Source organism: Setaria viridis, chromosome 9 (genome assembly GCF_005286985.2).
Source record: "Setaria viridis chromosome 9, Setaria_viridis_v4.0, whole genome shotgun sequence".
NCBI lineage: Eukaryota > Viridiplantae > Streptophyta > Magnoliopsida > Poales > Poaceae > Setaria > Setaria viridis.
In genome coordinates, this window is record NC_048271.2 from 19,728,393 (window position 1) to 19,742,644 (window position 14,252).

General features: G+C 46.3%; 2 protein-coding genes across 2 annotated transcripts; one reads left to right on the plus strand and one right to left on the minus strand.

Moving 5' to 3' along the window:
• Window positions 1-303: 303 nt before the first annotated feature.
• Window positions 304-1,286, plus strand: LOC117839503 (uncharacterized). Its single transcript, XM_034719841.2, has one exon. The coding sequence runs from the start codon at window positions 591-593 to the stop codon at window positions 891-893; it is 303 nt and encodes a 100-aa protein (XP_034575732.1). The 5' UTR covers window positions 304-590; the 3' UTR covers window positions 894-1,286.
• Window positions 1,287-6,632: 5,346 nt separating this feature from the next.
• LOC117838934 (uncharacterized) lies at window positions 6,633-9,541 on the minus strand. The gene is made up of 4 exons (XM_034719138.2): window positions 9,284-9,541; window positions 9,081-9,183; window positions 7,041-8,581; window positions 6,633-6,946 (listed from the first exon to the last, which is right to left on the minus strand). Exon 3 carries the CDS (start codon window positions 8,488-8,490, stop codon window positions 7,912-7,914), a length of 579 nt encoding a protein of 192 aa, XP_034575029.1. The 5' UTR covers window positions 8,491-8,581; window positions 9,081-9,183; window positions 9,284-9,541; the 3' UTR covers window positions 6,633-6,946; window positions 7,041-7,911.
• Between the last annotated feature and the right edge of the window lie 4,711 nt (window positions 9,542-14,252).

Below are 14,252 nucleotides of genomic sequence, written 5' to 3' on the forward strand. Positions count from 1 at the left end.
CAGGCACCATGATGAGCGCGGCCGGCTTAGTGCTAAACCCACTTGGATTTCCACAAGCTAGCCGAGCTCTTCAAATTTCGAATTCGAACAGGTTGCCATGTTTCTTTCTTTTTTTTAATAAAAAACAAGTCACCCTTAGACTGATGCAGCTGCAACAAGTATCCGAGACCTCGTCTGAAACGCATGAAATTTCAGAGGAAACTGTACAATTCTCATGGCCTTCGATGAGACAAGATGAAATTGTTTTTACAAGCACACAGTATGGGACGCCGTATGGTTCAATCAGTGGGTGCAGTTGGAGGCCAAGACAAGTTAGGTTAGGTGAGGTGCGACTTGGTAGTGTGTGTGTGGCTCCATAGTCCATAGACCTCTGGTTAGAGAGTCAACTAACGCTCCATGCATGAGCCTAATTCCAAGCCATAATCGACGACACAATTCTATACACAAATCGCAAGTCACACACAGCCGCTCCTGTATATAAAGCATTCTCAGGTAGCTCTGCCAGAGAGAGAAGGAAGAGAGAGAGAGAATCCCCTGCCCTCCGGCTGCCCTCCATCTCCACCTCCATAGACCTCATCACTCAGGTTGGCATGGAGATCGAGTCGGCCAAGTGCGAGTGCTGCGGCCTGCGTGAGGACTGCACCCGGGAGTACATCGCCGGCGTGAAGGCGGGCTTCGGCGGGCGGTGGCTCTGCGGGCTGTGCTCGGAGGCGGTGCGGGACGAGGTCGCCGCCAAGAAGCGCGGCGACCTCGAGGGCGCCGTCAGGGACCACATGTCCTTCTGCGCCAAGTTCGGCAAGAAGGGCCCCGCCTTCCGCGTCGCCGACGGCATGCGCCAGATGCTGCGCCGGCGCTCCAGCGACATCTCCGCCACCTCCTCCGCCGCCTCATGAAAAAGCTAGTAGCGGAGGAAGAAGAAGGGTTGCATTGGCTGTGAAGAAGAAGAAGAAAGCAGCCACTGATCGAGCTCTAGCAGCGGCGGCGCGGCCGAGCAAAGCTTTTGCTGCGGCGCCGGTGATCCTTGACGATGGCAGGTTCTAGGATCGGTTGGTAGTTTAATCTTGTCACAATGTCACCGTACTAGCATGTTGCAAGTCGGTGCCGTTGGCTTGGTTGTCCTCTAGCTCCATTAGAGGTGTGCCAAGCGAAAGCCTTCTTAGGCCTAGAAGAAGGCGGCTTCTTGGACGTTCCGAGTTTTGGTACAAGGAGAGGTTGTACAACTTGAACCACAATCGCAATGTACCATTGATCCCTTCATATCATGAATTGGATTTATTTTTTCTGCATTGGTGTTCACGGATATGCTGCATTCTCTGCACATTGATCATCAATTCATCATCATGGAGCTGGAGCACTTCTCCCAACTTTGGGCTTAAAAGGTTTTTATTTAACCCCAGCAAAGGAACAAAATCATATCAGATTTTGGGATTTAAAGTGATAGCTTGTAGACATTATCCTTATCGTTGTGCTTCATTTTCTGAACCTTGATATGCATGTGCACAAGAATGAGGTGAACACACAGAAAAAGTGTTGCGGCAATTTGGATCACAAACTTCAATCAGTTACAGCTTTCTAGCTGTAGTCTTGTGAGAGCTTCTCAGCTGCTCTCTCACCCACAGATAAATCTATCTCCGAAGAGATTTAGACAGAACAACCGGATATCAAATCACACCCATCCTGAAGGTAAGTGAACATCAACCAATTACTGCTTTTTATAAAGAAAGAAACGAAAGTCATGTACTTCAGATTTGGATCAACTGTTGATTCTTAGCACGGAGTACCTTATGGCTAGCATCTTCACTGTTCACTGTGACAGACCACAGTTGTACTGAGCATAATTGTGTTTCCGCTTACTGCTTTTTATAAAGAAAGATGCTCTCTCCAAATCAGCTAAGGGCCTGTTCACTTCAGCTTATTCAGCCGGCTTATCAGCCACCAAACAGTATTTTCCTCTCACAACAAATCAGCCGTTTCAGCTTTTCAGCCGGCTTATAAGCTGAAGCGAACAGGCCCAAAAATGAGAGGGAAAAATGATAAAATGTGCCAAGGCAGAGATGCTGACTAGGACAAGATCAGGTGTGCATCAATAATCTGGAACCGTACTACCATTTAAGGAATAGCTCATGAGGATGCGTGCTTGATCATTTCCTTCCTACTATGGATCTCAACTGCATAATTGTTGTGCCGCTTGTAAGATTCTCCCTCATATGCCAAGCAGAAGCATGGGGGCAAGAGACTGAGTCATATCCACGTCTGAACATATTTTTAAGCTGAGCCCTAAAAGATGTTATAAGGTCTTGTATCGTCTCTACGATTTGTGACGACCGGTGGTCCAAAATTTTTCTTTGAATTTATATCACAATTTGGACTCTAGGGTTTATGATCCATACAAGCTCAGAGCTTTCAGAATTATTCTCTTCTTTTCCACTCATAAATACAAGAACTATCTTTAATTTAGGTGTAGCTCTTGCAATGATTTTTCTCTCCTGAATTTCTTTATTCATAGGTTATTTGCGCAGAGCACATAATTAGTGTAGATCCTTATGTTAATGTTTAATCAACAACTCTCCTTTTCTTTTTGAATGGAGTCCGTCAAGGCATCTCAGAATGCTTCCTTGGACGCAATGATTGAAGGCTCATCCTGTTACTGACATGGCCTCGAAAATTCCAGATCCATGGAACAGTAGTCAGTAGTGGGTACTACGGCAAGTCACTGATTGCATACTTGTTTGCGCTCCCATTTCTCTTGCCCGGCCGTATGTAAACTGTAAAATCCTTCGGCTCCTCTGGAAAAGCTTGCACTGTAAGGGCTAGTTTGGGAGTCCAAAATTTGGCCGGGATCCGGCCTTTTCCCCAGCCAGGCGCTCCCTGTAAAAATGCGGCACGGGCAAAAAAATTCTCACCATTTGGAAGCCCACACCGAAGGGCTGGGCGACCCGTTTCCTCGCATTTTCCCCAGGGCAGGCCCTCCCAACCTCGAGGGTTCGGCCGCTGCTTCCCCGTGCGGCTCCTCGAGTGACACAAGTCGAGGGTCGAGGCATCTCCGCAGCTAGCACCGCACTGCGCCACTCCATCTCCTCAACCAGGCTCCGCCGCCGCCGCCTCTCTGTCCAAGTGTCGCTGCCGCTTCGCGTCCCTATCCAGATACCACGGCTGCTTCGCCTCCCCATCTCCTGATTCGTGAATGTAACATTGTCGCTCTCCTTGGCCATCTCGATCTACAGCGACACCTCCACCAAGGCCGCATCCTCCGCATCGACCATGGTGTCTCCACCTTGTCTTCCTCCTCTATCACCGTGATATGAGTTCTCCCCCTATCCTCCTCTCCTATTGCCTAGGGTATGTATGATGTGAGTTGATAAGTTCTTGGTATGCTGTGTACATGGATTCTATCCATATTGGAATAAATTCCTGGAAGTATGGCATCACTTTGATGCACTGTCGATCTCAAAATTTGGAATCTAAAGTTCTGAACTAAAATGTATTTCCTGTTTGTTCGGTAAGATCAAATGGTAATTTAGATGTCTAAATTTAGGTAACGTTTATTGCTAGATGGTCATATTTGTTAACTAATTGGAACTTGCTCAATCTTGGTGCAGGTAAAGGAATTACTGGTATCTCATGTTTACCAAGCAGGCAAGTGTAAATCATGTTCTGTGTCTCCACAGATGCCACTTACTACTGCAGAGAAGATTATGGATTCTCATGGTGTGGATCACCTTCCTGTAGTCTCTTAACATAATAATCTTCAGGATAACGAACTTTTGATAGGTTTTGTAGATAGAGAATGCATCGCCATCGCTTGAAGGTAAAAGTAGGATTCTTCTAAGATCGAACATAGTATTGCTTGTATTCCATAGCCCTTCCTCCTTCAATTGCTGAAATTTTTGAACTTGGACAGAATTTCACTGCACTGCACTGAACTACAAGTCCTTTATTTCTTGCTTATACGTGAGTGTTCCCTATGCTATGCATGCCTGGACTTGTTCTCTGTCAACTGTCAGCTTTGGATTCTGAAATATAGTACAAACATGTTCTCTATGCTATGCTTCGCATGTCCTTGAAGAGCATTGGATTCTGAAACGTAGTATTGACCACCAGCTCGCAAACATTACTTTCCATCCCGTGGTACTTCGTTAAGATCAACATGATATGTTTCATGAATAAATGTTGTGAATAATTCTTGGTCTGCTATATTTGTAATATTTGGGTTGGATAGATCTTGGCCTAGTTCTTCGATATTGGTTAGGATGTAGTTATCCGGTTTGTCATAGGCTGCAATAGGGGATTTCTCTGAGCCACATGCTCTAAAACTGGTGAGGCACTAAGGCAGATGCCTTTTGAGATAACTACAAACAGTAAATAATACTTGTTAATTCAATTTTCTCTCCCTCACTGAGATGTTCTTTGTGAGTTCAAATGGACTGTTAAGCCGTTTCAAACCTAAGGTCCTGGAAAATGGTAGAAATTAAAGTTGAATGATCAGGGCAGCTACGAAAGAGTAGCAGTAGTACTTCTGATTTGCTTACCATAATTGACGATGATTGCCTTTCTTAATAGGTTGCACCACCTAATATTGGTAAGCTAGGAGATTACAGACCTGGAATGCATTTTTCAAAAATACTTGATAAACAAGTACTAATTAACTTGGTAGCTAGACTCCATTTTCTAATTTCAGTGTCTGTTGGTACTCCCATGTTGTATTTTCGGTGTGTTGAACAATTAGACTTGGTTTGGGCCTTGGGGTCTTTGTTTACGATGCTATTCATGTTGTGGGTTATCAAGATCACAAAGGTAGCTTACCTTAATCTGTTTGGTTTTATTTGGTTTATGTGTTCTGATGATTTATTGCCCTTCAAAAGTAAAAACATGTTATCCCTTTGTTTTATATTGCTCAGTAGAGACATATTCTATCTCTTTGGCCAGTGATTGTGTACATGTGGTTATTTGAGGATTCTGAAAATTTATTGCACTTCAAAACCTGCTACCCTTTGTTTGATATGCTTATGAATTTATTCTTGAGACTTGAGCTTCTAACTCATGTGACCTCATAGGTTATATCTGTCTAACTTATGCTCAAGTGTTGTTTAGCGGAACGACCACACAAGTTCCATTACAGTTATCCGATCGTGTTATATAGTTTGGTAGGGTTGTATCTGACTGTGTGCACTGTTGCGAGGGAGCAAAGTTTTTTTTTCATTTCCTGTTTAGCTTGGTCCGGTCCTTGTTGTGATTAGTACTGACATCTGCACCTGCAGCTTCTTTGAAAGCGTCAAATAGGAACGTCTTTGTTTTGAGTTTCCTAAATTATAGTAGACCACTGATGCATGGGAGAGACGATCAATCCTAAATCAACTTATAGAGAGCAACTCATCTCCCCCTTTTTTTTTGAGGGCAGCAGCTCATCTCCCTGAGTTTATTGCTAGTTACTACAATTACCTCTTTCATGCTTTTCTAAGTCTGCAGTGCATTTCCATTGTTTGAGCAATATTATGTCTTAATTTTTATCCCACTTGATAGATAAAATGAGGTTATTTCTAACAACAATTATATCTGTCAGATACAAGTTGAATCAACTGGCCAAGTATTCTAGGTTCTTGATGAGCTCATCAAGAAACATGGTACTTCTTGAAGAGCGGTAGTCTCTTGCATGAATTATATTCATCTGGTTGCATGATGGGAGGACTGTAATTTGAATATTTGTGTATATTTTAGCTATTTATCTTGTAAATGTTGCTCCAGATCATATAATTATTTCGGATTTAATCATGAGTTGCTTGTTAAACAGGGAACAGAGAGCGTACTACTTACTTGTTGATACAGATTTTAGCTATTTAAAAATAAGATTTCTTATCTTTCTTGCACTACTTGCCTTTTGTATTGGGTAATGGCTAATGGGGTACTTTTTCTTCCCTGGACTTTTACCCCCAAACAGCAGGAGGAAAAAGGGGAATATCTCCCCTGCGGGAGAGGGGGATTTGAAATTCCAGAAAAAACACTATGGGATCGTTTTTTCCCTGGGCTAATCCCCGTGCTTCCAAACTAGCCCTAAAGTACCACTTGATTTTACCACAACGGAGTCTTTTCACCTGACGTCTATAAATGAATTATTGAATTGTAACCTCCCAACAATCCCCACACACTCATAAACACACACTGTCGGTTGGTGAAGTCTGTCAAGTTTCTTCAATTTAACCACTCGCAGCCGATCTTGAGTTCGTGCGTCCGGGTGCTGATAGTTTTTACAGCAACGATTTGTTCCACCATTTCACCTGACGAAAATGAGTGCAGGCTTCCGTTACCGTTAGCAGTTAGCACACACGAGCAGAGCATTATCTTGCACGTGACGGAAGAAACAGTAGCTTTCTGCCGAGGCAGATGCCAAGGCATCAGAAAAACCTCAGGTGACAGTACCATGATAAAGCATCTGCACAAATAGTAACTACTCATCAAACACCCCATGAGCAGCGTACATTTTACCGTTAGACGCCAAGTAAAATAGATTTGCTGACAATAATGCTCCCTTTGAGTGAGCCTCACAAGTACCCAAGAAATCATGTCACTGGATGTAATTAGCTAGCCATGCACAACAGAAAACTGTCAAACACCAGCTCACAACAGACAACATCCGCTAATAAACTTACCATAGTTAACCTGATATAATTAGGCTCTGAGCAACTGTTTCTAGTTCTGACATCATGAACTAGTCCATGGCATAGAACCATTATCACATAAAACTAACACAGAACCTAATAGCATCTGCTGATAACAGCATAACACGAGACAGCAAACCAAACTTGGCATTTCAGATAACTAATAGTCTAGGTCCAGCATATACTGCTTCACTGCTAGTGCTGAAACTACAAGGCTCCAAAGGCATGTAACACTAGCCGGAACTATGGCATTATGTCTACAGAACAGGGTAGAACTTCGCACGCAACCAAACCTGCATCAAGACACAAGACAGACATCAGTATCAAGCAGTGGAATCAGCATTATCCATTTCTCCTAGAGAACTGCAAAACTAAGCATGTAGTTACCTCATCAGGGGTTATATGCGTTGCAGGGCTCCAGAGTCTGACTTTCTCTCAGGATCATTCAAGACTTGAAGAAAATCAGAACCCATAAAGTGGTCCATGAACTGAGTGGGAATGAATGAGAATGCGACTGACTGAAGGATCGATGCGAGATGCAATGCACGGGCACTATGTGAACCTAAGCTGTGTGGAGATGCAGCAGATATGGTATGCTGGATATGCAACAAGGAGAATGCATAGTGAAGTTAGTATTGGAACAGAAGGAAGAGATAACAGGGACTTCTTGCATCTTCCAACCAGCTTCTTCCTTAAAAAAAACTAGAAGAAGCCGGCAAGGAGATAATGGTGTTCTACTGCTCTTTGCAGAGCACCAGGAAGCCAGGATAATTAGTGTGGGAACCAGTTGGCTAGAGCATAGAAGGAAATAAGTATGCAAGGATATGCAAGATGCATGAAATGCAGGTACCCTACAAATATTTGACATCTGATTGGGGACTAGGATGCATGCTGGAGATGGGACTGCTGCTTTGGCAGAGTGCCACTGTAAGTTCAGAACATGTACTATGGATGCTAATGATGCAATGCTAAATTCTACACCTAACAAACCAAGGAAGCATATAGGTGAATACTATCAACTGCCATCCACCCCATCCTTAACCTAGAATCCACCTTCACAACAACCAACATGGCAGTTTCACTTTTAACTAACTTTCTGAGATCCTTCACCTAGGAACTACACAACCATGATCCTGACCATATCTTACAACCACCAGGTATTTATGACCATTACCCTATACACTACTATGCAGGAAGAAAAGCTGTCAGTTGAAGATAACCTATGTACACAGGAACCACCCTTCCATCCTCCTAGTATTCAACGATCTGCTATATCCAACTGGAGAATCCTCCTCAGATTCTCCGTTGCTATAGCACTAGCAGTTTCATTGTCATTGAAGAATTCATACCCTGCTCCCCCAACTGGGGATGAAGGAGCTGATTTAGCATGCGGCCTGACCTCCACATCATCTGAGCGCTCAACTGGTGGCAGCTCAAGAGAAATGCTGCGCTTCTGGCGGAGGGAGAATTTGGGGATGGGCAGTGAACTGGGGGGTGGTGAGTTGGAAAATGCTGGGCCCGCCCACAGCTCAGACCGGGAGGGAGGAGATGTGGAGGGGCTTATGGAAATGGGTCGACTGCGCTTGCCACCATGACGTGGCTGCTGCTGTTTGGGTGTCTTGGGCTCTGGGGATGAGTAGGTGCGGGCAGGTGGGGGTGCTGGAGAAGCGAGAACACCCATGCAGCCACCACCAGAGTGGAAAGACCGGCAGTTCATTCCATGGAAGTCACGAGAGGGAGGTGGTGATGAGAAGTGTGGTCCCGATGACTTTCTACGGGCACCAGGGTGGCGGTGATGGTGGTTGCGCTGCTCCGGGAAAACCACAAGAGCCTCCATGGACAGTTACGCTTGCAGTGATGATGTTTCGGTGGGGGATTGGCTTTCCAATACACCTGAGGCAGCTTGCAGCAGCAGGTCACCCCCAGTCCTAATGAAAAACAAACAGAGGTGCCGAGGATCAGAACTTGCACTTTTAATCATACTGTCAGTATATATAGTACCACAGCTAAAGAATACAAGAACACATCATCAGCGAAAAACAAAAAAAAAAACTGGTAATCACCGCCCTCTTCCTAGCATCTTCCAAACATTATGTGCATGTGAGGTCAGTGAAACTCTATTATGATTCAGAATTCTACAATATGGGAACTGAGAAGGCATACAAACACATAGGACAAGTATAAAAAAAATGGATACCCTTGCTACAAATATCAGCAAAAGCCTAGCAAGATACAGATGGTAAAGCGCCACCCTTTCTTACATTACACCACATCCTGGTGAGAAATCTCACTGTAGTTCAGAGCAAGTAAACGACAGCGAGCGAGGCATATATGAAAGTAAAGTCACGATTTTGACGACCCAGTAACAAACCGGAAAACTGCAAAACAAAGTGGAAGAGAAGACAAAATATGATCACGTGTGTATACCTTCCAGATCTACAGCCGAGGAGCAGATCGGTGCCACCACAGAGGACGTCGTCTCCTCCACGCTAATCCCCTCCGCTGCAATGCAGATCCGGCCACGAGCACACTGCACGCACGCACAAACCAGGTTAGGAAACGAAAACCCCAAACATCACCGAACCGACCATCATCCACACACACACACACCCCGAAGCACAACAGCCCACCTGCTCCTCGAAGCGGAACAACGGATCTGAGCCGGCGAATCTCGCCACTTCCGGCGCGGGAAGTCCCGGTGAAACCCACCGTCTCGGCCGGGAGGAGGCGGCGCGTCAATCCACGGGAGCCAAAGCCGGATCCGGGGGTAGCCGCCGGAGAGGAAACTCGCGGAAAGGTGAGGCCTTGGGGTTGGGCGAGGAGTGAGAGCCCGGAACGGGGGCGGCGGGATGGGAGCGCCGAGGGGGGAGGGTGGGAGTGGGGTGGGTGGGGGTGTAGGGTAGGACGGCACAAGGCGACGGACGGCGACGGACCCGAGACGGGGTTTCGCAGCGGCAGTTGATACAAATCCGTTGCGTCCGGGAGGGTGCTGGTTGGGGTACCCGACGGCCGTGCCACTTGGCTACCAACGGCTTCCACTTGTAAACTGCCGAGAATAAGAAAAAAAAGAAAGGCAGATGATGGGAAGAAAACAAATCTTAGAGCGGAATAAAATTTTGGAAACATTGCGATTGCGTTCTTGCACATTGAGCCAGGGAAGTTTGTTTTTAAACTTGAGTCCCTGTCACATAGTATTAAATATACGCTAATTATAAAACTAATTACACATATGGAGGCTAATTTGCGAGACGAATCTATTAAGCCTAATTAATTCATGATTTGATAATATGGTGCAACAGTAACCATTTGCTAATGATGGATTAATTAGGCTTAATGAATTCGTATCGCGAATTAGCCCAGAGCTTATGCAATTAGTTTTATAACTAGTTCATGTTTAGTCTTTCTAATTAGCATCTGAACATTCGATGTGACAAGAATTAAACTTTAGCGTAAGGATCCAAACACGCCCTAAAACTAAAAACTTAGCTTTGTTCTTCTTGGTGTCGTGCATATATCTATGGGCCTACTAAGAGGTTTGAACAGTCCTAAATATAGAGCTGGACATCGAGACATATCTGACATGGAGACTATAGCGCAGGATGGCGTAGTCTATGTGGAAAGATAGAAACTAGTCGAGGATTAGGAAAATTACTCGTAGCAATAAGAGTAGAAGTCGTCTAGTCGAATCCGACTAGTTTCTTGGAACCAACCGACCTGTAATCCTGCCCCCGGCAATATAAGGCAACCCAGGGACTCCCTCTAAAGCAATTCAATCCAACCAACACACAGTACGTAGGGTATTACACTATTCAGCGGCCCGAACCTATTTAAATCGTGTGTCTGCATTTACCTTCAAGTTTCTTATCTCGACAAGCCCCACTGACCAAAATACTACCTCGGGCACCTCCCTCGGTAGGTTGCTGGGTCTAAACACCGACAGTTGGCACACCAGGTAGGGGCTCTCTCCAAGAATCCACTGGCGAACTCGATGGTACAAGTCATCATCAAGCCAATCGTCGCGTTTGAAACAGGTGCAATGTTCGTCTTCGGCTCCTGGGTTTGCATCGCAGACGGCGCTGGAAATTTCCGCCGCCACATTGCACCGGCCCCGGAGAAGAAGAAGCAAACCATGAAGCTCCAGCGTCAAGCTCTAGAGGATCTCGTCGAGAATTTTGGTGGATTTTTAATGTCTAATCTAGTCAGAGGCTTGGGGAACGATGTCGGTGTTTAGACCCGGCAACCTACCGAGGGGGTACCCGAGGTAGTGTTTTATGCATGGGGCTCACCGAGATCAGGAACTCGAATGTGAACTCAAACACACGATTTAGATAGGTTCGAGCCGCTTATGTCGTGTAATACCCTACGTTCTGTGTGTTGATTGTGTTGTATTGATTGAACTTGTTTGGAAGGGGTCCCTGCCTCACCTTATATTGCCGGGGGTAGGGTTACAGATCAGTTGTTTACAAGAATACTAGTCGGATTCGACTAGAGAGTCCTACTCTAATTGCTACGAGTAGTTTTCTAATCCTCGACTAGTTTTTATCCTTCATGTAGACCATGACGTCCTGCACCGTAGTCTCCATATCTGACACGTCTCGGTGTACAGCACCGTATCCAGGACTGTTCAAACCTTCTAGTGGGCCCATAGATGTATGGCCGACAAGCCCCCGAGTACGTTTTAGTCAAATGTAGCAGTCCCGGATACTTCTGCAGATGGCTCCGACTAGTTTGTGGTGCTCTTTGTGTACTCCATTGGATTGAGTCTTCGAATGCACTCAAGTACTGCTATGCGGCTAGAATGTGCTCAAACCTCATTTAACTTGGTCTTGAATCTTATATGGAAGTGCGACGAAAGTCGCACTCCATATGGAGTAGCCCCCGAGCCTTAGGTTGAATTGAAGAATCAGGCTGAGGGTCAATCTTATAATTTCACATCTCCTTTTCCCTTAAAACCCAAAGAAAAAACTTTTTAGCCGATGGGCATGTGGCACACAGCCCCTGAGCCGTTACACGACTAGTTTAGGTATAAGGGTCAACCACTGGCCAACGTAATTGTTCGTCAACAGTAACCTTATCTCTTTCTGAAAAAAATTGGAAACTAAAAGCAATAACTTTGGGCGTTTGAAAACGAAATATTCTCCATTAATTTCGCATATCAGGTAACTGTGTCGTGGTTATAAATAACGGAGGAATTCATCCTTTCCATTTCACCCGAGCCATTGGCCCCTTCATCTTCCACACTGTAGCCCTAGCACCGCCGTTCACCTGAGCTTTGAACTTTGAGTGCCACCGTCCCCCACCGCTTAACCCCCAAGCGCATGCGCAAGAAGACCCTCGTGGCAACACGAATGGGGAAGAAAGCGACATCCAGCAAGGCGGTAGAGAGTAAGAAGAGGAAGGCCGCGAAGAAGGAGAAGGAGATCCAGTTGCCGATGCTAAAGTATGGGAAGACTGACCAGACGGCACTACCGAATCAAGCCTGCACCTGGAAGAAGTCCGTGATGAAGGAGGCGAACATCCAAGCATATGTAGGTGCCAAGTTTCTCCAGGAGCAAGAATACATCGATTGGAGGGCTGCCTTCGGCAACCCCTGGCCTTTGGAGAACTACACCCACGAGACAGTGATCTTCGCGCACTTCATCGAGTGAGGTCTGGCTCTCCCCACATCTGATTTCTTTCGTGGGCTGCTGAATTACAACAAGTTGGAGCTAGTCCACCTCAACCCAACTCGATTTTGCACATAGCAATTTTTGTGCATTGGTGCGAGGCTTTCCTTAGAATCTAGCCACACTTCCAGCTCTTCCGGAAGTTGTTCAGAGTGAAGCCTCACCCTAAAATGGATCATACCGAAGTAGTCGGGGGGGAGGGGGGTGGGTAGGCAGGCATCCAACTGCGGGAGAAGATCAAAGGCTCATACTTGGATTATGAGCTAATTGACTCCCACTCAGGCTGGAAGGACAAGTGGTTTTATATTGGAAATCATGAGCCACGACTACCCAAGGTGATCGGTCACCACCCAGTGTGGAATAATATGTAGTTGGACGAGCCGACCCATGGAAATAGCCTTCAGATTCCTGAGCTCCTGGAGAAGATCGCTATACTCAAGTCGTAGGGACTGACAGGAGTAGGCATGGCCTTCAGTTTCATAAGGAGGCAGATCCAGCCACTGCAGTTGCACTGCACCTGGGGGTATGACTACTCAAGCCCCCATAACCCATCCCAAATGTCATCAGATGACTTGTCCGTGGATGATGTGATGTTGCGACTGAGGCGCTTCTTCAAACATGCGAGAGCGATCCCGACGATTGTGCGAGAATACTGTGCTACCAACTTGCCAAGCAGTGTAAGTACCCGTGGCCTCAATCCCTGAGTACCAATTTTGATACTTGTCATTTTTCTGACTTGTCTTCTCTTGCAAGAAGTTCACTTGTTTTGCTCTGCTCGTCCTCCACTCGGTTCAGATGGCTTTGACGCTGCTCCGCGTGTACAGACACTTGCAGTTGTACAGAAGGTGATCGAAGAGGAGGAGGAGGAAGAGTAGGAGGGTTTTTCCTCTTTTAGCAGCTCTGATTCAGAGGCTGCTGAGAAATTTGTCATCAAGCACCGCCCATCAGACAAGGCGGGGTCTTCTTTTGGGACATCCAAGTGTGAAGCCGAAGATGCCTTAGGAGCCGGACTAGCGCCACCCCTGAAAAGGAGGCGCACTGCCGCCGTCAAGCGGGTGGTGAAGAAGCTCCTCACCACCGATGAAATCCCCCCTTCGGTAATCACATACGAAGAAGGAGAAGATCCTGAGGATAGAGTACTCATAAGTTGTTCCCCTTACCGCCTTGTATGCCTAGTTATGACATTGGCGAATTGCAGGTAGTCGAGAAGGAGATAGAGGCGGAGAAAATGACTACCGAAGTCGTACAGCAGGAGCTGCTAGGGATCAAGGAGGTAATCGAACTAGATGATGATGAAGAACCTCTTGTCGCCAGGGCCAACCCCGTCAGCTCGCAGGATGCTCAAGGAGTGGAGATGGTAGCCAAGGCTGGCGAGGATCCAGCTGTGATCCAGCAAGCCGCGTCGAAGAAGTCATCGCCCATTGTCAAGTACGTGTGCTTGGCGGGGAAGCCCTCCATAAAGATAAAGACATCCACCAAGTAAGTAATATGTATTTATTCGAGTACTAATTGTACCTCGATATTGTCATGCAATGCATTTTGACACTTGTCTTTTTCAGGAAATCCACCAGCGTGGGTATTGAAGGCCCGAGCCCGAAGTCCACAGCTAATGGCAGTAGCTGCGCAGCGAAAGAACCTATTCTGGTGCCTTCAATTCCACCGTCAGAGGAACAGCTTGTGCCTGAAGTCGCTCCATGTGATGTATCCCTTGTCACTGCACTCATGCACGATGTGATTGCATCACATAATGTTGCTGTGGTGCCAGCCCCCGAGCTGCCGGTGGCCGAGCCTATTGCGGCGACTACTTCCGCAGTAGTGGCTACGTTGGTAGCCCACGAGCCGGAGGTGGAGACCGAGGTGGAGGTGGTGACTACTTCTGGAGTCGAGGTTACGCTCGTAGCCCCCAAACCAGAAGTCCAAGTGGAAGCTGCCA

Excerpts from the sequence above, each read along its gene's own strand:
- LOC117838934 (XM_034719138.2), bottom strand. The coding sequence starts at position 8,490 with ATGGAGGCTCTTGTGGTTTTCCCGGAGCAGCGCAACCACCATCACCGC.
- LOC117839503 (XM_034719841.2), top strand. The coding sequence starts at position 591 with ATGGAGATCGAGTCGGCCAAGTGCGAGTGCTGCGGCCTGCGTGAGGAC.